Below are 21,454 nucleotides of genomic sequence, written 5' to 3'. Positions count from 1 at the left end.
GGGTTTATACGCAGTTTAATAATTCACTGTAATTCTTTCACTTGCTAGACTCAAGAAGCTTCTGCCATTAAACACCTCCAAGCTTTTTGCTGTCACAAAGTCTCTCAATGCTGCAGGAGGAGAGTCGGTGTCCTTTCCCTCCACACCTTATGTGACGGGTGCTGTGGTGGCCACCATGACCACCTGGGACAGAAGTCCAGGATGATCCACAGGCTGGAACACCTCTCCTAGGAAGAAAGGCTGAGAGAGCTGGAGTTGGAGAAGCCTGAAGAAGAGGAGGCTCCAGGAGGACCTTATTGTGGTCTTTCAATATAGAAAGGGGACTTCTAAAAAAGATGGAGAGAGATTTTTTTACCAGGGCCTGCAGCGACAGGATGACAACAGTTTTAAACCGAAAGGGTTGGTTTAGATTGGATCTGAGGAACAAATTTGTTATGATGAAGATGGTGAGACACTGGACGAGTTTGCCCAGAGAAGCTACAGACAACCCATCATTGGAAGTGTTCAAGGTCAGGTTGGACGGGGCTTTGAGCAACCAGATCTAGTGGGAGATGTTCCTGCCCATTGCAGGGGGGTTGGACTAGAGGATCTTTGAAGGTCCCTCCCAACCCAAATCATTCTGTGATCCGATGGAAGATGGAAGTGGAGTGTAATTACAGAGCTGGCAATCAGGCAGCAACTATGTGGATGAATGTTCCCAGGTTCCTCAATGACTCAAGGAAAAGGCAAGCTGGCTGGGGGTCAACCTGAGACCAAAGGAGGGGGAAGAAAGACCCAGAAAGACCAACATCTGATGACTGTTGGCTGTGCGAAAAGAAGAATGCTGTTTTACCCAGCAGGCAGCAAAAACCAGCTGAGAATATGCAATATGAACAGTGTTGATCTTCACTTTCCTGTGATAACAGATTAGGGGGAACAAGGACCCCAGGCTGCCGCTCTCCATCGCAAACCGAGCACTGGATAATTAATAGAAAACCCCAAAGACATTTAAGTGTTAGCTCCTGCTAACACAGCTCATGTGGCTTTTCCTAAAGACCAGAAATGTGTTAAATTTAATGTATCAGACACATGAAGTAAGTTTACAGTGGGAACCTGTTAAACTTCCACCAGAAAAGAAGCAAATAACCAACCTAACACGTCATGAGACCAGAGAAACACAAAAGAGAACAAGGCGTCAGCTAAGAAAAAGTCCCCGCATTTGAATTTTCTACAGAAAAATCAAGCAGCTGCCACTGAAAAACACCACACTCCACCTGGGGACGGAAAATGATTTTTCCCAAGGAAGCGGCACTTCCTCGGGCAGGGCGTCCTAACCAGACCTACCCCTGCTAGCATGAGCGTTGCCAATATTTTACGTGGATAAGGTGCAAATCAGAGCTCCAGTGAAAGGCTGTTGGGTGAGCAACTCAGTAGGACTGAAAAGATTGATTTTAGGAGACCGACGGGCAGTTTCAGTGCAGGTCAACCACAAGCATCCCTGCTGCGATGGCACATCCCCTGGTCAAGCTTCATCGGCGGGGATGGGGCTGGTCGTGCAGGTTGGGGTCCCTGGGAACGATGGGTTGCCGGCAAACACCAGAGCACACAGCTCCCGCTTCCCCATGATTTATTCCAGTACACCTCCCCGTGCATTTTCACGGTTGCCTCGTTGTTTAATCTCACTGTGTCTTCCTGCTTAACAGTTCCCGTGGGGGAACAATTTACCCACAGGCTTCAAGGCAGCTGATGGAAACAGGATGAAGATAGGTATTTAATGCGGCACGCTAATGTACACCATGGGGGAAAAGCTTATTTAATACAAAACAATTTTACAGATGCAGCAGTTAGAGGAGACCGGGCTGACTCGCTTGCCTTTGCTCTGACACGCTGCTAGGGCTGGAGGACGCCAGCACCAAAACCTACCCTAGCCACGATTCTTACAAATACAGGTTATTCCCCAGTAAGTCATGTTTTGCACCTGTAAAGCAAATCTCAAGGCACCTGCTCCTTGGGGTCACCTATGGATGTAATGCAAGTGCTTACCGTAATTCCCAGGTCCAAGCTCTCAGCCACGCAGAGATCTCAGCCCACCGTGAGCCATCAAATATTACAACAGTAGCCTGATGTGCAATGCACGTTATCATCCTACGAGCTCCTTTGGGCCAAGTATTATTTCATATTATTTCATATTATTTCACATTATTTGGGTATTATTTCAGGAGCCAAGCGTGGGCGCAGCAAGGAGAGCGGCTCGGCAGAGAAATTGCCTCTCGGACAAGACGAGCATCCCTCCTCCAGGCTCGCTGCCCATGCAGCCTGCTCACAGCAGCATCTCCTCCTGCTTCTCCCTAGTCCCAGGGGACATGCCACCACGGCCTCACTCGCTGGTGCTGCTCATCCCTTGCACCCACCACCTTCACCCCATCCTCTCCCAGTGAACCCATGCCTCAAATCAGGACATAGGCACGAGCACCCGTACGGGAGGAGGCATGGGGAACCAGAGAGGAGTTTTACCATAGAGCAGCTCATCAAAACGTCTTCGGAAAACCCTGGGGAGCACCTGCAAGAGGCCCCATTTCTCCCTCCCTTCCCACTTCCCTCTTCGGGCTTCCTCCAGTGCAGGTGACCAGCCCAGAGGGACCAGCCTCACACAGCGTGACTGTTTCATAGTGCCAGAGAAGGTCAGGGAGGTCCAGGCAAGATGGCAAGGAGATTTCCATGGTGGGCATCGCTTCGTGGCTTTAGCTCAGACACATATGAATCACAGAATCACAGAATCACTAAGGTTGGAAAAGACCTGTAAGATCATCAAGTCCAACCATTACAAAAAAAAAAAAAAACAAAAAAAACCCCAAAAACCCCAACACACACCACAACACACACCACCATGCCCATCAAGCCACGTCCCACAATGCCACGTCCACACGCTCCTTGAATACCTCCAGGGAGGGTGACTCCACCACCTCCCTGGGCAGCTTATTCTAGTGTGATACCACTCTCTCAGGAAAGAAATTTTTCCTAATATCGAGTCTGAATCTCCCCTGGCGCAACTTGAGGCCATTTCCTCTTGTCCTGTCACTCTTCTCTTGGGAGAAGAGACCAACACCCACCTCTCTGCAACCTCCTTTCAGGTAGTTGTAGAGAGCGATGAGGTCTCCCCACAGCCTCCTCTTCTCCAGACTGAACAACCCCAGCTCCCTCAGCCGCTCCTCATAAGACTTGTGCTCCAGACCCCTCACCAGCTTCGTCGCCCTTCTCTGGACACGCTCCAGCACCTCAATGTCCTTCTTGTAGTGAGGGGCCCAAAACTGAACACAGTATTCGAGGTGCGGCTCCACCAGCGCCGAGTACAGGGGCACGATCACCTCCCTGATCCTGCTGGCCACACCGTTTCTGATACAAGCCAGGATGCCGTTGGCCTTCTTGGCCACCTGGGCACACTGCTGGCTCATCTTCAGCCGGCTGTCTATCAACACCCCCAGGTCCTTTTCTGCGGGGCAGCTTTCCAGCCACTCGTCCCCAAGCCTGTAGCCTTGCATGGGGTTGTTGTGACCCAAGTGCAGGACCTGGCACTTGGCCTTGTTGAACCTCATACCATTGGCCTCGGCCCATCGATCCAGCCTGTCCAGATCCCTCTGCAGAGCCTTCCTATCCTCAAGCAGATCGACACTCCCGCCCAACTTGGTGTCATCTGCAAACTTGCTGAGGGTGCACTCGATCCCCTCATCCAGATCATTGATAAATATATTAAACAAGACCGGTACCAAAACTGAGCCCTGGGGGACTCCGCTTGTGACCGGACGCCAACTGGATTTCGCTCCATTCACATTGTGTTTAGAGATGATTTGAGCCATAGAGCTATTTGGAGCTGTATTTCACCGACTGCTTCACCAAGATGAACTTGCAGGTCCCTCCACTCCCTTTAGGAAGCTGTAGGTCCACGTGCACACACACACAGGGTGGAGAAACCTCCCAACCCATGACCGAGGAATGGGTAAGGATGATGGAAATGGAGGTTCTGGCTCTGCTACCAGCTCCCACCTGGAAACGATTAATATTGGGGGTAACATTCTCTTAACGAAGGATGTGGTCACGCTCCTCTAGAGGAGCTATCGCCTCTCCTCAAGAGTGGAAGGACCTTTACCCTCTGCAGTCTACGTTCCTGAAAAAGGGACTTGGGAATGCAAAATTAAAGCTTTCTCACTTATTCCAAGTTCCTGATGAAGCCAGAGCAGGCCAGTTCCAGCATTGTTTGTACGAAGAGCTCGCACAGCTGGAGTTACACCCCATGGGATGGGTGAAAGGCCGATCAACTTGGCCTTAGCATCCTACAAGACATTCTAGAAAGTACTTAGGAGGCGACACTGCCAATGACATGCCATAAATTATGGATAATAATGGACATTTTTTATGAAGGTCTGATAAAAATCAGAAATCGTGCTTCTTCAGGGGAGCACAGAGAGGAAAACACAACTGGGAGAAGAGCCCAGTGTGCCAAGCCCAGCACAAAAGAACCTAAATTCCTAATTAACGGCCATCCTCATTTGAGTTTATCCTCTGAGGATGCTACACCGGTGTTGCACACCTTTGCCGTCCACACTGTTTGTGGTTCAGACCGCAGGCAGACGGCTCTCAGTGTTCGTCAGCCAGGGAAAGGCAGAACAAGAGAAGATTTACTCCCATCCTAAATTATTCAAAAGAAAAGGGACTGCGCATCTTTAACAAGCCATCGTTTTATGAAGCAAGGTTAACATTTTTACTTGATTCAGTAGAATATTATAAACTCTCCGGGGTCCATTTGAGGACTTTCTACTTTGAGCAAAGGAATGGACTCAGCACTTTTTATATTATTTAGAGAATAAAATTAACCCTTAATGGCCCAAGCTGGTATTTCTCCTCCCCAGTTAAATATGGCCCGCTCAGCAATTTCTCCCCATATATAATTACAGGCTGCTATCCATCATCTGTAGGAGAATGCTTTTCTGACACTCTAAAAGTGACACGGTAAGCACTTTTACTAATAGAATAAATATTCTAAATATCTCTTTTATATTTTCATTTAAATTGGAATATTTTAAAAATAATTGTAGGGACCCTGCCTGCGTGGCTAGTGCTGTGCTGGAGGGAGGCGGCAGGATGCCTGTGTTTTCCTTCGGAGGAAATGTTTATCCTGCACGCAGTCCCCTCCACGCGCTGCCACAAAAAGTAATTAGGCACAGACTAATTTATTAGCGTTTCCCTCCACTCCCGCTGATGTCCCGCTTTCCTTAAAGCTCTCACTTTTGGCTTTTTTCCCCTTCCTTTTGTCTGTTTTTTGCTCCACAGCGGTTTCTCCTCGGGAAAAGATTGCTTTGCCTTGCAGAAGGCACTGTCTGCTGTTGTGTTTGGTTTCTGGGACAGGCTGGTGGCTTTGCACGATGACGCCACGGTGATGGGTGCTGAGCACCTACAGCTTCACTTGCTGGGTTGTACCTCTGCCAACAAGAGCTACAGGGATGAGGAAAAGGAGGAGAAGAGCCCTTTGGGGCTCCAGCCCAGACCAGCACGTGATCCAAGCATCCGACTGCTCATCCCAGCAACTTCCCCGGTGAAAAGCAGCCAAAACCACGAAGGAGTTAGAAATCTCCAGGAGCAGCAAGTCTAAGCAAAACCGTGCTTAGGCAGACACTTATTCACAGAATCACAGAATCATTAAGGTTGGAAAAGACCTGTAAGATCATCAAGTCCAACCATCAACCCAACCCCACCATGCCCACTAAATCACGTCCCACAATGCCTCGTTCACACGTTCCTTGAATACCTCCAGTGATGGTGACTCCACCACTTCCCTGGGCTGCCTGTTCCAATGCTTCAGCACTCTCTCAGGAAAGAAATTTTTCCTAATATCCAGCCTAAAGCTCCCCTGGAGCAACTTGAGGCCATTTCCTCTTGTCCTGTCGCTAGTCACTTGGGAGAAGAGACCAACACCCACCTCTCTGCAGCCCCTTTTCAGGTAATTCTAGAGAGAGCCTTATCTATTAAATGCAATAAAATAGTACCGTTCCATAGGCCCACTGGGGCATATCTGGGATGGTGCCCTGCAATCTGGCAGACTCGAGGCAAACAAAATGATTGCTTCATTAGCAGCTCATTTTTTCAGCCGAAGAGCCGATTTAAAGCAGTGCTTGCAAAGTTCCTGTCGTGTTTTCAACGTGGTACCTGGAGTCTCCAGCTCAAGGAAGAGGTTTTCACTGTCTCCTCCTGTTCGTTTGCTGTTGGCTTGTGGAAGCGGCTGAACCAAGCCAGCACACTGATGTGATGTTTTCTTTCATAGCAAATGCGTCCTAGAGGCAACTAGCGAACTCCCCAGAGAGAAGCAGACTAAGAGAAGAGGATGGCTCCCATCCTCCAGCTGGGTTCACAGAGTTGGGCCAACGTTGCACAGCAAATCACAGAATCATAGAATCATAGAATAGTTTGGGTTGGAAGGGACCTTCAAAGGTCATCCAGTCCAACCCCCTGCCATGAGCAGGGACATCTTCAACCAGATCAGGTTGCTCAGAGACCCATCCAACTTGACCGTGAATGTTTCCAGGGATGGGGCATCTACCACCTCTCTGGGCAACCTGGGCCAGTGCTTCACCACCCTCAGCGTAAAACATTTCTTCCTAAGTTCTAGTCTGAAGCTCCCCTCTTTTAGTTTAAAACCGTTGTCCCTTGACCTGTCACAACAGGCCCTACTAAAAAGTCCATCCCCATCTTTCGTAGAAGCCCTCTTTCTATATTGAAAGGCCACAAGAAGGTCTCCCTGGAGCCTTCTCTTCTCCAGGCTGAACAACCCCAACTCTCTCAGCCTTCCTCCACAGCAGAGCTGTTCCAGCCCCCTCATCATCTTCATGTCCCTCCTCTGGCCCCGCTCCACCAAGTCCATGTCTGCCTTGTGCTGGGGACCCCAGAGCTGGACGCAGTGCTCTGGGGGTCTCACCAGAGCAGAGGGGCAGAATCCCCTCCCTTGACCTGCTGGCCACAATGGCCAGAGGATGAGCACGGTCAAAGGATGAGTAGAAATTCCACCGTGTAACCCACTCCAGAAGAGAAAAGTCTGGCAGCTCTCAACTACAGCAGAAAAGCATCATCTCCATAAATCTCAGCGTCCACCTTTGCTTTATTCAAACCTGGTGGCAAATTGACTGGCTGCCCCTTCTGAACTACGACTGCTTGGGGATTCTGTGTGACCGCATCACCTCGCAGGTTTGAGGTGGCAGCTGGAGAAACCAAGCAAAGGTGGCCCATATCTTGTTCACAGGACCCAGAAGAAAACCATGTACTCTACTAATGAAAGAGTGGTTCACACTAAGGGGCCAAAATATTATTAAATTAATAGAAGACAGCAAAGAGGAGTCAGATAGGACTGTCACTTTGGTTCCCAGGGGAACACCAGCATGGCCAACCCTCTCCCTTAGCCACGAAGCAAGGAAAGGTGAGATCCTGCGTCGTGGCTCCGTGCCACCGAGAAACTGAGCTCACTGATGCCCGCTTCTCCTGTCGCTTACAAAAAAGGGGGGAGCCACAAGATGTTGGATAAACCCCAAAATTTCATTTTTTTGCATGTAACAGCCCTAAAATTCCTTTGGAAACCAGCAAGCAGCAGCTGGCTCCAGGCCCCACTCCAGGAAAGTTGCTCTCTCTCGAGCTCTGCGTGTTACGCAGGGAGCCGTACGCTCGCCAACGAGGTTGTAAGTCTACCCAGGGCGCACATAAAGTCCTTGTAGGACTTCACTGCATTGATCTAAACCAGAAGGTCCCCAGGATCTGGAGGTGGGCTCCACGAAGCCCCCAGGTAGATATCTGGGCACAGTTTGAGGCTCAGTTGCTGCAGGCTAGGTGAGGAAGGGTGGTCTTGCTGCTGATACTGAGCCACAACATCTAAGGCTCAAGTTTTAACCCATCACAAAGCCAGCGTGCAAAATAAGGATTAATGTCTGTGGTTTTTCTATGTAAAACAGGGACTTGTAAGTGTTTTCCTTCACTTCTCATGTATTTAACCAAGCAGTTTTCAGGGCAGGTGCTTGGGCATAGGACTCTGGTAACACAAACACCCTGGGGAAGCTCCTCCTGGGGAAAGACCGGCACAACGTTTGCAAGCTGCAGCCTTTCATTTGTTTTCTTTTTTCCCCTGCCTGTAAGGCAACCAAGCCACTTTGCCCATAACCCTTTGGAAAGGCACAGGACTGCTGTTCATCACATCCAGGTGTTCAGCAGCTTCCAGCTCTACGACTCCCTTTGGTGCCGTAGCTCGCGCGAAAAACAGCTTGTGGCTTCGGCAAAGGCACAGCTGTCCCGGGACCCCGAGAGCCAGTCCCCTTTTTACCTTTTCTCCCATGGGGCAATAGCCTTTGAGGAAATCTTGGCACACTTCTGCCTTCCTGGACACGTAGACGTGGCTGTACGGGCAGTTGCTGTTGCTGCAGATCCCCTTCAAGAAGTAAGAGCACACCGGCATCTGCAAGGGCAGAGGATGAGAAACCCGTTAGCGCTCCCCCCGACTCGTGATTAGGAACCGTTCCAACACCCAGAACTGAAATAAAACCGTGACATGCGTAAAATAAATATACGCCTTTTGCCAGCCACTGATCCCAGAGGTATTTTTAGCTCTTCTATTGGTCTCCCGCAATGCCGCTCCCTGGCATTACGTGGTCCCAGTGTCTATACGCACAGGGGGCGAACGCGCTGCCTTAGCATCCTTCAGGATGCTGGAGAGAGGGTGGACAGCATGAAACTGCCACCAGAAAGAAAACTGCCTCTGTACAGCACGAGGAAGGGATAGAGGAATCATAACAAACTCTGCTATCACGGGGGCTTTGCTGGCACGACGCACATGGCAGGTTCGTGTTCTGCCAATGCTCCCAACTAAACTTGAAGAGGAGAGAAGGGACAGCTGCTCCCAGGCTCCTCGCTCGTAAAAGGTGCTAAGCCGGGCGCACCGTCGCACGACCAAGGATCGGGAACACCCTTCCCAAGGGGAGACATAGCGGCTGTGATGGGAACAGCGGCGCAGGGCTCGTACCCAGCCCGGCCACCCTCTCCTAAGGGTGGTTCTGGCCATCACAAGGGCAAATACATCATACTGGGGGTGCCCCCCCTATTTGGCTCTTCCGTGGATACGGAGCTGGCTGGAGGGTGCAGAGCACGTGGTTAGGTAAAGGCTCCAAAAGGCGGGTCCTGGTAAGGGGGAAAAGAAGCGCTTGCACCTCCGCAAGCATTTTTCGCGGGGGCTGCATCACGTCAAGGCACCAGCCTGGCATCCCGCAAGGGCTGCGAGCGATGTGACGATGCCTGTCCCTGTGCGCTGGACGAGGGATGCTCCAGAAGAAATGTTCCAGGAGGGAGGGAAACGAGGAGCAGAGCCCCGGCTCCCGCTGCGAGCGGTTGAGGAGGAGAGTGGTCGGATACATGGAGCAGAGCCCCACTCCCACGCTCACCGCTCCCGAGCTTTAGCAGCGTGACAGCTGATGGGGAAAAGCGAATGAGCAAGGATCCTTATTGTCCTCAAACCACAAACTTCACCTTCTGCCAGCTGTTATAATTAAAAACAAATTACCAGCCTGCTGCGATATTTCAGCATCCTTAACTCACCGGCTACCGCAGGCAACTTCCCGACCCGACTCGGCAGCTGCCGTCAGGAACATGTGCTTCCCGAAGCCACCGCAACGATCCGGCTCCTCCTGCTCGATCCCTCGCTTCTCGCCTACACGCCGGATTTCCTTACTGCTCGGCGCAGTATCGATCCCTCCGTTCACCGGTAGCATCTCAGCCCCGCCGGTTCAAGCATCCCCAAACTAATATTTACAATTCTGCAATAACCGCAGCCGAGGCTATCTGGAAAAATCCCTTTCCCTGAAGGGCACATTAGGGTTTTAACTACATTGCCTCACTTGAGGCAAAGAGAGAAATAGAGAGAAGGAGGGGGAAGCAGAGAAGAAAGAAAACAAAGGGTGCTTTAAAAGAGAAGAGTTTATTTTTAATTGTCTTTTAACTGCAGACATTAACATAAAGGACAGGGCTCTGGGGCTATCTTTTTTGGTGGTGGTGGTGTGACCGTAAATGATTCCCTTAATGTAGTTTTTGATATAGAGCCCAAATTAGCTCTAATAAAAAGGGATAATAAAGGCAGCTCTTCTACAAAAATAAACTCCTCCTAGCTGTCAAGCCTGAGCCATTATCAAGAGGAAGCAGCACTCTCATTTCAATTAACCTTGTTTGCACCCCACTACGTCCACACAAATAACAATAACATTAATTCAAGGCACTGGTGCGGTGCGTCCGTATTAGACAGCTTTGACTATGTACACGCTTTGGAGCCAGCAGCTAATGAACCCGAAACTCAACGTGAATTTCCAAATTGCTCACAACAGAGTTTTGAAGCTCTATTAGGGAGAAAAATGCTGATTCTTTTTGAGTTCCTCAAGGGGAAAAGCTGTTGTAGCAGCAGCGGGCGGTTGCCCGAGTCCTAGCCTCTCGCCAACCTTCACTCACAAACCCGTTCATTCAGATTTACCAGTTTCTCTCAATCACCGGGACGCACCGGTGGCTCTGCCCTGTTGAGGAGAAATTCCCCGTGCATCGCTTTGACGGATGCTCCTCAGCCGAGGGCTCTGCCCGGCATCTCCTGCGGGGCAAAATTCCCCAACTGCCAGCTTTCCCTCTCCTCCAGGCTCCTTTTTCCGTTGCCAGAGGGGTAGTTTGGGTTTTGAAAGCATCTGCAAAGCATCGTGCCCCTCTGGAGCAGCCCTGTGCCCCGGAGAGCATCCCCTGCTTGGACCAAGGGTCTTGCTGCTTAGGATGGGGAAAATCTCCCCGCTGCTGTGACAGCTGAACCCATGCAGCCTTCCCATAGAAAATAGATGGATTGTCCTCATTTTTCAGTGGGGAAACTGAGGCAAGGGATCACCCCGAGTTTGAGCAAGAGTTTTGTCCTCAAACCAACAGCTAAGCCCCGCAAACCCGTGGTCCTTCACCTCCCGGACTGGGTACGGGGCCCGATCCCCAGTGACTGCCCACCAAGGTGAGATACACAACGACAATAAGCTGAAGCTCCTCCAATGAGGAGTTTGTGGGGTTTCCCCCCACCCCATAACCACAAAGTGAAATCGAGAGTCAACTAACGGGGCATCAGCAAAACCGGGAACCCCCGAACCACAGCTGACACCGCATCGTCATTAACCACACAAAGAAAATCATTCATCGCATTAAAACCCCAACTCACACAGCCAAAACTAAGCCGCCCCCCTCAACCCCTTATCCAAGGAGCAGGTGGGATCCGCTCCAAAAAACCCCTGGGGGGAAACCGCTGCCTTCCTCTGCCGAGAGACTTCACCTGCCTTTCTCCGCCGCTGATAAATGAGGCTAACGCCACCTTTGCTAGTAATCACCTGGGTTAACAGGGAGCTACGGGAGTTGAAAAGCAAAGTCGCCTCTCGCTTGGGGTAGCAGCATCCCCGCAGCTATAAATCACCCTGAAACAGGCTTGAACTCCGCAGAGGAGGTTGATTCTCTTCCAGCCCGCGCTGACAACAAGGTGGCGAGCAGAGACCTCTGAACCACCCCCGGGGCGCCTAATCCTGCGAAAAATAATCCTCCTTCCCCACGGAGCGCGATGTGCATGGCCAGAAACACGTGCTCTGAAAGTATTTGTTTCTAAGGCACGTAAGAGAGTTGCCACCTGCCTGCTTTGTTTGTGGGCTTGTTAATTTAATGACTCAGCTTGGGTTTAGATGATGCTTTGGTAGCGGCGAACTGCTAAGGAAGAAGGCGAGATGGGCAAAGGCCACCTGCGCCCCGTGGGACCCCTTCCCAGGGACCCTGTCCCCAAAATGCCATCGGCAAACCAGCTCTTCCGCAAGAGACTTTTTAATTCGGTTTTATTACTATGATGATTTTGTCGTTATTCTTCCCTGATTCCTAACTGGCGAGGTGCTGCTAAGGGGGAAAGGTTGAGATTTCCGTGCCACGCTGCAGCCATCATTCTCCATCTATCCACCCAAAACAGAGCCCAGAAGCCAAAAGCTTGAGGTCCTCCTTGAGGCACCAAGACACACCGGTGTTTCTGGAGGGGAAACTAAGGCCACATCTCCACCAGCAAATTAAACATGCTGAGGAATGTTCTGAGACCAGCTGGCACAAACCCATCCACATCCAGCCGTCGCATCCTTCGGTGGACACGGCTGTGGTCAAACCACCGACCGCAACGGCTCCTTGGCCATCTCCAACTCCCAAGTCTCACCCAGGTTTTTGCACTGGGACCAAAAACAAGCTCTGGCACCTGCTGAAATACCATTAACTGGTCGGTACAGATGTAAGCCAACAGTCCTGCGCAGTCTGGATGAGTATCAATCCTTTGGCTCAGAGGCGCAGGCAGTGGGTTGCATCCTGCTGCTAGCACTTGCACATCACTTACTCTGGTGAAAAGAAGTCACTGGCCCCGTGTCCACTCCAAATCTGCATTCATTTTAACAGTTCTGGATAGACCAACAGCCAGTCCCTTTGCAAAGCTTTCTTCTTTCTTGGCTTCTTTATTTCTGAAGTCTAGCTGTATGTTATAGGAAGAAAAAAACCCCAAACCAGCCCTTTTTCCTTCTATCAATTCTCATCCTCATCCCTCTTCTGACATGCCACGAGTCAGGGAGTACAGCTGTCCCCAGTCTATCTTCTCTATTTTATATACTCGTGATTAAGTGACTCTGAAGAGAGATACGTGTGAAAAACATATGGTGCTTTGTGCCTCGTTCAGAGCGACTCCGCTCACTGCCACGATAACTTATGAGCTCCCCCCTGACAACAAACATGCCTTAGGCAAATGGAGGGAAAGGGAGACAAGAAAACTGTGTGCCCAAAGGCAAATCCTGTTGGAAAAGGTCCTGTCCCAGATGCTGATGAGACTCGACGTCCCACGGGTTAAATCCTTTACAGGTCAGTAAATGCACTGTCATTACCTACATGATGCTGTGGATGGGGAATGGAGGACAGTGATGCTCAAAGGGAGTGGGGAGAAGAAGGTGCTATAAGGACAATTCACAGGGTACAGGCTAAATAACTAAAGCCTGAGTAATTAAAAGCAGCGCTTCCAGATCCGGCACGGTTCAGGCAAGCTCCAGTCCCCGCCGTGCCCCAGGCACAGCTGCGAAAGCTTTGACAAAGCTGCTGCCGACAAATGACATGCCAGAAATACAGGCAAAGGGGGCTGCAGACTCATCGAGCGACACGATGAAGGACTGAGCCTTACAGGCTTCTCCGGGAAAACCGGTCCTTGTTCGCATCCCGCTTTCTGGCATCTCCATCCCAACAGCGGAGCCTTGACACCGAAGGCGATCACAAACAGTTCCCCATGCAGTGACACCGCTCTGGTTGCGTTTCAATACCCCGGTGGGATTAACCTTACTGCTGTTGTCTGGGTGATCCTTTTGTCTGTAGCAGAGAAATTATGCTCCAAATCCATCCAACAAAGCTGAAATGTAAATACGCGCTTGAAGCACATCCCAGCTCAGCGAAGGACCCGCAGCTACACTTAACCTTCAGCACCGACTTCACCTCGGCTTCAACACTTGAGGTCTCCAAAGCTACGTCTGACCGGAGATCCTAGCCACTGACTGGAGGTTGATCTGCTAAATCGTCAACTGATAATCACTAAAAGAAAACCTAATTATTTTTCCACCTCGCTCTGTGTAATAAAACCGTGGAGCCCCGAATACATCAAGAAGGTTGAAAACGATGATGAACTCAAAAGCCGTTCTGCCAGCCGGTTTCACTGCCTGGCTTTTTAGAAAGGTTAATTTATAGCTCCAAGCTCTTGTATGTTATAACATCCTCCTCCGACCCCAGCACAGGGCAATTTAGAGGGTAGGGTGATGTTACAGAGGTAGCTAAGGATTAGACGCAACTAAACGCTGCTCCCATGCTCTTTCTCTCCAATCCCTGGAGTTTAAGCGCTCCTTAACCCAACGCACGTTACCCAACGCAGCCTCAGGTGCTCCCGTTTCCAGTTCGCTGCTTAACACGTTCATCTACCGATTCACCGCGCCAGTTGAAGAGGCACACTTTGCTCTCACAACTCCATCATGAGTCTGAACAGCTCGGCAAGCAAACTACAACCGAACTTTGTTGGAAGCACTCAATAAGGTAGACTTCCCTACAACCACCAGTGTAGAGCCGCTCGCTCGTAGAGATGCACCGCGCTCATTCGGAAGCCATACAGACCTTGTCTTTGGACACTTTGTGGGAAAACGAACAGGTCCCATCTGTCTTCTTGCACGTGCCACGAAGAAACCTGTAGATACACCAGAAGGAGAGGGTTGAGCATGAGGTGGGTCAAAAACCGTGCAATTTTAAACACCGAATGTCTGCCTTGCGCCATTGCCACGTTTGCCCCGAGGTTGTGAATACACACAACTGCTGCCGAGCTCGCTGTTAAATCCCATTTCACGCCCTAAATCAGTATGGGTCTTTCCTCATAGAAGAGCAGCTGATGCTTCCTGATGGATTTTGCTCTTTCATCATATTTGGCTGCTTATTCGTAGGTAGAGCAAGGCCTGTACCGTGAGGTTCAGAGACGACGCTCCCAGAAGGAGAAAGGTCCTTCCTAAAGCCCCGATTACACCAGATGCTGGATGAAGCACCAGGAGGACCTTTGGGTGTGAGTGGCCAACAACCAGGAGGAGCAGAGACAGGCCCACAACAGAAACCAACATCCCAAAGCACGTGAGGGTGTTTGGATTCCGAAGTATCCCTAGGAGGTACCAGTGTGCCGGCAGATTAATAAAATAGATGTTATCGTGAGAAGAGCAGTGGTCTGAACCCCCCGAAAGCAGACTCCAGGGGTATGTGTTCTGAGCTGCATAACCTTGCAGGGAGGTAAGCTTAGAGCTGAGCCTGGAGATTCATTAAAAATAAAATAAAATTCAGATTGGTTTGAACAAAATATAAATGGGAACATATAGATGTGAGAACCAGCTGGTTGGTGGCAACTAGGTTTGCAGATGATTGCAATCACAGCATAGGTACGTGCACCTCCTCAAAACAGCCAGATCTGGAAAATAAAGGACACCCTAAACCAAAAGCAGACTGAGAAAATTAAGAGATGACGACAGGATTAGAGCTAGAAGGCACCAGGGTAAAGAGACACAAGACCAGGAGTAAACCAGCGTTGTCCTCTAATGATTCATGGAAGTGGGGCAGGATGGAGACCCAAAAGACCTCAAGGACCAGCAATTCCTAAAGTGTGCAAGGAGCACAGCCCAAAACCAGACTTGGACACCAACGTCAGAAGACCCAAGGATCCAAAGTGAGGACTCAGTAGCTGGCATCCCTTGTCCTCTGTGTCACCAGAAATAATCCTGACCAGATACCCTGGACACAGGCACCTCGGTGCTCATGAGGATGTGTTATGGGAGAATGAGTGAGAGCAAGTGAAATCAATTAAAAAAATAATAAATCACCTTTCCCTCCTATACGGTCTCCCATCGAGCTTTGTGCAACCTCCAAATGATTTCTAGCACAGCAGCAATTTTACGGAGAAATTACTCAAGGAGTTCATCAGTGGAGTTGGCTTTTCTACACTTTTTAAACGACTAATAATATAGTTTAATCAACTGTTGGGCAGGTATAATGAGCTGGCAACATGAATCAGTTCTCCTGTAATAAATTATCAAGTCTCATAGCTGCCTGGCGTCACAGGCTGAAGGATTCAAACCTGTTGCACGGATCCGAGCGGATCTGAGAAATGCTGCTAGAAGAAATCACCCGGTGCGTGGTCAGGGCAGGCCCTCAAGTCACTCAGCTCAGATCTGCACCGCTCTGGTATCTGCCCCAGGTCTTACCCAGGACCCACAAAATCAAGTCAAATGGTCTCTTTGGAGACTGGCTAAATGTTTTAGCCTCTAAATTCCACCCAGCAAACGCTGATGGCATCTTCAACCTGACAGCAGTAAGTAAATCACGAAGGACTATTATTCTGATTCTATTTAAGAAATGTTGATTTGATCTTATTACTAACTCTTAAAACACTACTCTGATTTTTAAATTTTTTTAGAGCGTCTGTACTACAACATGGAAGATTACTTATTAGACGTACATGTCCTGATGATGGTATCCATCTCCAAAACATGAAATAAGTATTTCTGTAATCCCTACAGGCTGTGCAGAACAACCAAAACGTATGTATTTAACTTGGAGGCTGGTTGTGCGATGCTTTATTAGCATTAATAGGTGTAAAATGCTGTGTATATTTAGAGAAAAATTCCCGGAAGAGATGAAATAGACTATGATTCTCCAGTCTGAGAAGTTTGGACAGAAAAGGGACGACTATATAGTTATAAATGGTGCCTAGAATGTGATCAGGGAATTATTATTCCATTCTTCTCATGAACCACAAGTGAGGAGGAGCCCAGTGCAATAGTCAAGCAGCCAGTTGAGGAAACACTTTTCACACACTCCGTAATTCAGTTGTGCAACCCATTGCCATAAATACCATGTGCTAAAGAAAGGACTAAATAAATTCACAACAAAAAAAAAAAAGAACAGCTGACTATTACATGATGGAATGGCTGATTATTACATGATGACGGTTTGGTGGCAACCTCTAACAATTGAAAACCAAACCCTATCAGGCTGCAGGGCTTCATTGCCAGAAGCTGAGAGGTCCCAGCCAGGAGAAAGAGCCCTTTTCTGTGTGCCTCGTCTTGTCCTCCTCCTGTAGGCACCTGCCAACCCAACAGCGTTGGGTAGACCCTAGGCCTGACCCAGAACAGCTGTCCTCATGGTCTTACATCTCTGTTACCAGGTTGTTTCCCTGGGGAATATCACATGAGCAAACACCAAAGCCAAGCAATGGCCCAGTCTACTACGATGGGCCAAAGCATGCGGTTGCCGTGTCCATCCATACCTGGTGCAGACGGCCACCTTCTCTGGATCATGGATGTAGGGGCAGCTCTCCCCGCGATTACACTTGCCAAAACGGTTGTAGTACATACAGTATTCCTTCTTCTTTTTCTTCTGCTTGGCTTGACGAATGATGGCCAAACTTCGCTGAACAGCACGGCTAAACGGACAAAGACAGACAGGGTCAGGTAACATCTCCAACTTCAACGCAGCAATGATGTAGAGAAGATAGGTCAACAGCACCTGAAACCACAGAGAAGCCCAAGTTTTGCTTTGAAGAGAGAGTGAGATATTCAGGCAGTTCGTGCTGAGCCTTAAGCTCTTAGTTTTTTTTTATTTTTGGCCAACTTCATCCCAAATCTTTAAAAATCTGCAAGATGAGGCCAATCTCCCCGGAAACATCTGCATTTGGTACACAATAAACTCATGCAGCAGGACAGGTTGTGGTCAACTGCCTGCAAAGCACCTCTGCAGAAGACCTGGGCACCCTGGGGAACAAGGCACCCAGGAGTCAGCCAGGAGCCTTTGCAGTGATGACGCCAACCACATCCTGGGCTGTATGAGCAGGAATGCAGCTGGGAGGAGGAGGGAGATCTATCCCCTCTATTTGGCACTTGCAAGACAACCGCTGGGCATTGGGTCCAGTTTGGGGCTCCCAGTACACACAGACAGTGATGGATGGCAGTGCGTCCAGTGGAGGCCACCAAGATGGTTGGGGCTGGAGCACAGGACATCTGAGCAGGGGCCATGAGATGATTTGCTCAGCAAGAAGGCCAAGGGGGATCTTACGGTCCTCTGTGACTTCTTAATGGGCTGGTGTAGAGAAGATGCAACCAGACCTTCTCAGAGAGATATGTTGGAAGCACAAGAGGCCCTTTGGGGCAGGAGGAAGGACAGAGGTCTCCAGAAAACCCTTCCCACCTCCGTAACTGTGATTCTCTCCAATGATTTTATGAGTAGGGAGAGAGCTTCCTGCAGTTTTCGGGAATACGGTGAGACAGAAAACATCCTCTTCTGTGCTGGGCTCGTGCAGCACAGGATGCAAACGCTGAACAACTTAGAGGGCACTTCAGCACATGTCCCTGCCAGCTGGCCCACTGCACTCCCCAGGGCTATTCAAGGTCTTCAAGTAGGCACCTGCTTATGGACCTCAATGAATGAGGCCCTACGTGATGGCCGCAGGAACACAAGGTAGTATAAAATATCAGAAAAACTCAGTATTAATTGCCTGGTACCACTAGAAGTTACTTAAGGATATCAAAAGTTGCTTAGCACACATTTCCCATAAGCTTCCAGCTGAAGAGGTAATTAGCCAGCAGCTATAGAGATGTATGGGACCAGGAGGAAGAGGGGAAGTGTTGAGATCTCAGTGAATGCAGCACCACGAAGGGCATGTTTGATCTCTCCGAGCAGATAATTAGATGGTACAGCACGGTCAACTCAAGTTTGCAGAGGACACAGTGCTCTGGATGGGGGCAAAGAAAGCCCCCGCTCGCCTTAGGTTCTCTGGGTAGTTGTATGCATTGCTTCCTTAGAGACTAAGGATAAATATTTATATATAAAATTATTTTAATATATGTATAATATACAAATATTATACAATATTTATGTATTTTCACAGTCTTGGTCCTCCTGGTGTGAGAACCACAGGTCTCAGGGTCACAGTAGCATTGCCCACGATAAATACTCAAGGAAACTATTTTAGGGGGGAATGTATGTTTTTACCTCTGTAATTATTGGTTGTCTGCAGCTCTCGAGTTAAAATGCAATGAAAAAAAGACAACTTCATACAGCCAAAATGCTGAATGCGAAAGCCCCATTTCAGAGTCAGAAATGCCACCAGCTCTTTCATCACCAATGGCTTGGGGGGACACCAAGCCCCACCACAAATTGCTTCTTGGTACTTGAGGTGCTTCCAAGGCTAACGCAAGGTAAGCCTTTAAAAAATAGAATATTTCTTTGCTGAAATTATGAGACTGAAAAAAGCCTCTCCCACAGTCAACACCTCGGCTACTTGTGATACCCGGCTGGGTCACCAGCACGTTGACCTGCACAGAAAGCATTTGCAAGCTGGACTCTGGCACCAATTAACTCCGGTGGCACATCTTAAATTAGTTGATATTGGTGGTAGGGTATGACAAAATATAGCTAGAATCTGGCATTACGTCTGTATACAGACATCTGGAACAGACACACTTTGGGAATAAATTTTAGTCTGCTACAATTAAGAGGGACTTGTCTGCAAATGCTCATACTTAAGGACATGGTACTATGTGGCACATCTGTAGCACAAAAAAAAAGGCAAGGAGAAAGCTGGCAGGGTGTTGAACAGCAGCAACGTGCCGTCATTCTCCCATACACGGTGCTTTCCAGTTGCCACGTGGCAGGTTCCCAGTTTGTGGGTGGGAGAGCAAGAAGGAAAACCTGCAGGTTTGCTGGGTTAAATTGGGATTCTGAGTTGGGGGAAAAACACCAAAATACCCCTTCAGAACAATATGGTTGATTTAACAAGGGACTTTCCGAGCAGGATTTGGCATTCTTTGCTCGCAGAAAGGTGTTGCTATCCACTAATAACCTTTCAAACCCTTTCCAAGCAGAAACTGCAGCTTTCTGCTGAGCTTAAAAAGCACCTCGTAGCAGAGGCTCGGGGAAAAGCAGCAGCCAGAGCTTCACCGAATAAACAGCCAGTTAAATAGCTGCGTCTCAAGCTGCTGACACCCTCCTGAGCATAAATCACGGGCAGCATCCGGAGGGTGAGCACGCCGTTCCTCCCCACGAGTACAGACCTGGCGATGTATCGGCTCGTAGCTGATCTGTTCAGGCAGCCGGATGGAGAGAAGCCAGGACTGGGCGTACAATGCAACCGCGCTGTTGGAAACAGAGAAAAAAAACCACAATTTGCTCAGAATTGAGACATTTTGCAGGAATTCACGCAGCCCTCAGTATCTTAGGTCCACAAAAATGGTGCGAGGGGTGGAACACCTCTCCTATGAGGACAGGCTAAGATATTTGGGGTTGTTCAGCCTGGAGAAGAGAAGGCTCCAGGGAGACCTTCTTGCCGCCTTCCAATACTTAAAGGGGGCTTCTAAGATGGAGAGAGACTTTTTAGGAGGGCCTGTAGCAATAGGAGAAGGGGTAATGGTTTTGAACTAAAAGAGGGGAGATTCAGACTAGAACTTAGGAAGAAATGTTTTACGCTGAGGGTGGTGAAGCACTGGCCCAGGTTGCCCAGAGAGGTGGTAGATGCCCCATCCCTGGAAACATCCCAGGTCAGGTTGGACGGGGCTCTGAGCAACCTGATCTGGTTGAAGATGTCCCTGCTCATGGCAGGGGGTTGGACTGGATGACCTTTGAAGGTCCCTTCCAACCCAAACCATTCTGTGATTCTAAGATCTTATCGCTTAACCCAAAGCAAGCAGCTCCCAGACCCGGGTGGGTGAGGATCTTCTCCACGTTGCCGGCACCTCCGGAGCAGCCACAGCAAAAGGACTCCTTGCCAGCTCCAAACACAGCAGGGGACCTTTCCCCTCGGCACCCAAACGCCTCCAGGCAACTCGCACGCTTGTGCTATCGGTCCAGCAAATTTCCACGCTTGGCTTGGCTGCTCCCCACACCCGGCCGGGGAAGCCCAGCGCCTGCCTCCGATACATGCGCACACGTAATTAAATTGTCCTTGGCTGGCGTAGGAAAGAATGAATTGAAAATAAAAGCTGTATCTCAGCTTTCCAGGTGGTACGAGAGCGGTTCAGTCACTCACCTGCCAGCCCGGGCGTGTTGGGGAGTGAGCGAGCGGAATTTGATAGCGCGGCAGCGCGCTCTCCCCGCGCGCGAGCTGTCACTCGGGCTGCCGGCGTCGGCAAAGCCCCATCTGTTCCCTCTGCAAATAAAAGCAGTTGGCGCAGGCGCGATGCCGGCACGGGCGGCACATGCCTGTCTATCAGAGGCATCGAGCAAGCTCCGTACAACTCATCAGCAAGCGCGTTCCAGCTTGCCGCAAGCTCACTCAAGCTTGCCGCAAGCGCGTTGAGTATCAAGCGGGCATTTGAGCCACCGCTGAGGGGGGTTTTTTTTGCATTTTTTTTTGGCTTCCCCCTCGTCGCAGAGCTGCCTCACTGTGGGAGCATCTTTTCAACTAGTTTTCAGCGCTAAAATAAATGCACGTCGACTTTGGGTGGTTCTGAAGATGCCGCAGAGCATCTCTTAGCGAGGACGTGGGTTAAGAGGGCAGCACGCTCGAGCGAGGTTGACCTCCCAACTGATGCAGGGAGAAAGACCCAAATTAAAGTCCGACCATTAGGGTAGGGATAAAGCATCCCTCAGCCCTCTGCAATTATGTTTAATGCTCCTTAAAGCAAGCTCAGCAGGACGGGCTATACCAGGAGCTGGCTCCCCAGGGCAGTAGACAATCTCTCTAAATATTTAATGCCCGGGCATAAAAGCGGACTCTCGGGGACAAACACGCTCCCGGGCTTGTGTGCCATCCTTTTAGTTAAAGCAGCCTGACAACCACATCTTGGCCAGAAAGGAGAAATCGCTAAAGAAATAAATAGGTAAGTAAATAAAT

General features: G+C 49.7%; 1 protein-coding gene across 1 annotated transcript in view; it reads right to left on the bottom strand.

The window, feature by feature from the left end:
* Window positions 1–21,454, bottom strand: part of ZC3H3 (zinc finger CCCH-type containing 3) — a 180,404-nt gene that overhangs the window by 26,135 nt on the left and 132,815 nt on the right. Inside the window, exons 6-9 of the mRNA XM_059836294.1 lie at window positions 19,677–19,758; window positions 16,895–17,050; window positions 14,212–14,281; window positions 8,330–8,461 (exon numbers count right to left, since the gene is read on the bottom strand). Of these exons, the coding sequence (XP_059692277.1) occupies window positions 8,330–8,461; window positions 14,212–14,281; window positions 16,895–17,050; window positions 19,677–19,758 (440 nt within the window). The remainder of the gene's footprint in view (window positions 1–8,329; window positions 8,462–14,211; window positions 14,282–16,894; window positions 17,051–19,676; window positions 19,759–21,454) is intronic.

Source organism: Gavia stellata, chromosome 3 (assembly GCF_030936135.1).
Source record: "Gavia stellata isolate bGavSte3 chromosome 3, bGavSte3.hap2, whole genome shotgun sequence".
NCBI lineage: Eukaryota > Metazoa > Chordata > Aves > Gaviiformes > Gaviidae > Gavia > Gavia stellata.
The sequence above is the reverse complement of the archived record's forward strand: the minus strand, read 5'-3'. Positions and strand labels throughout refer to the sequence as shown.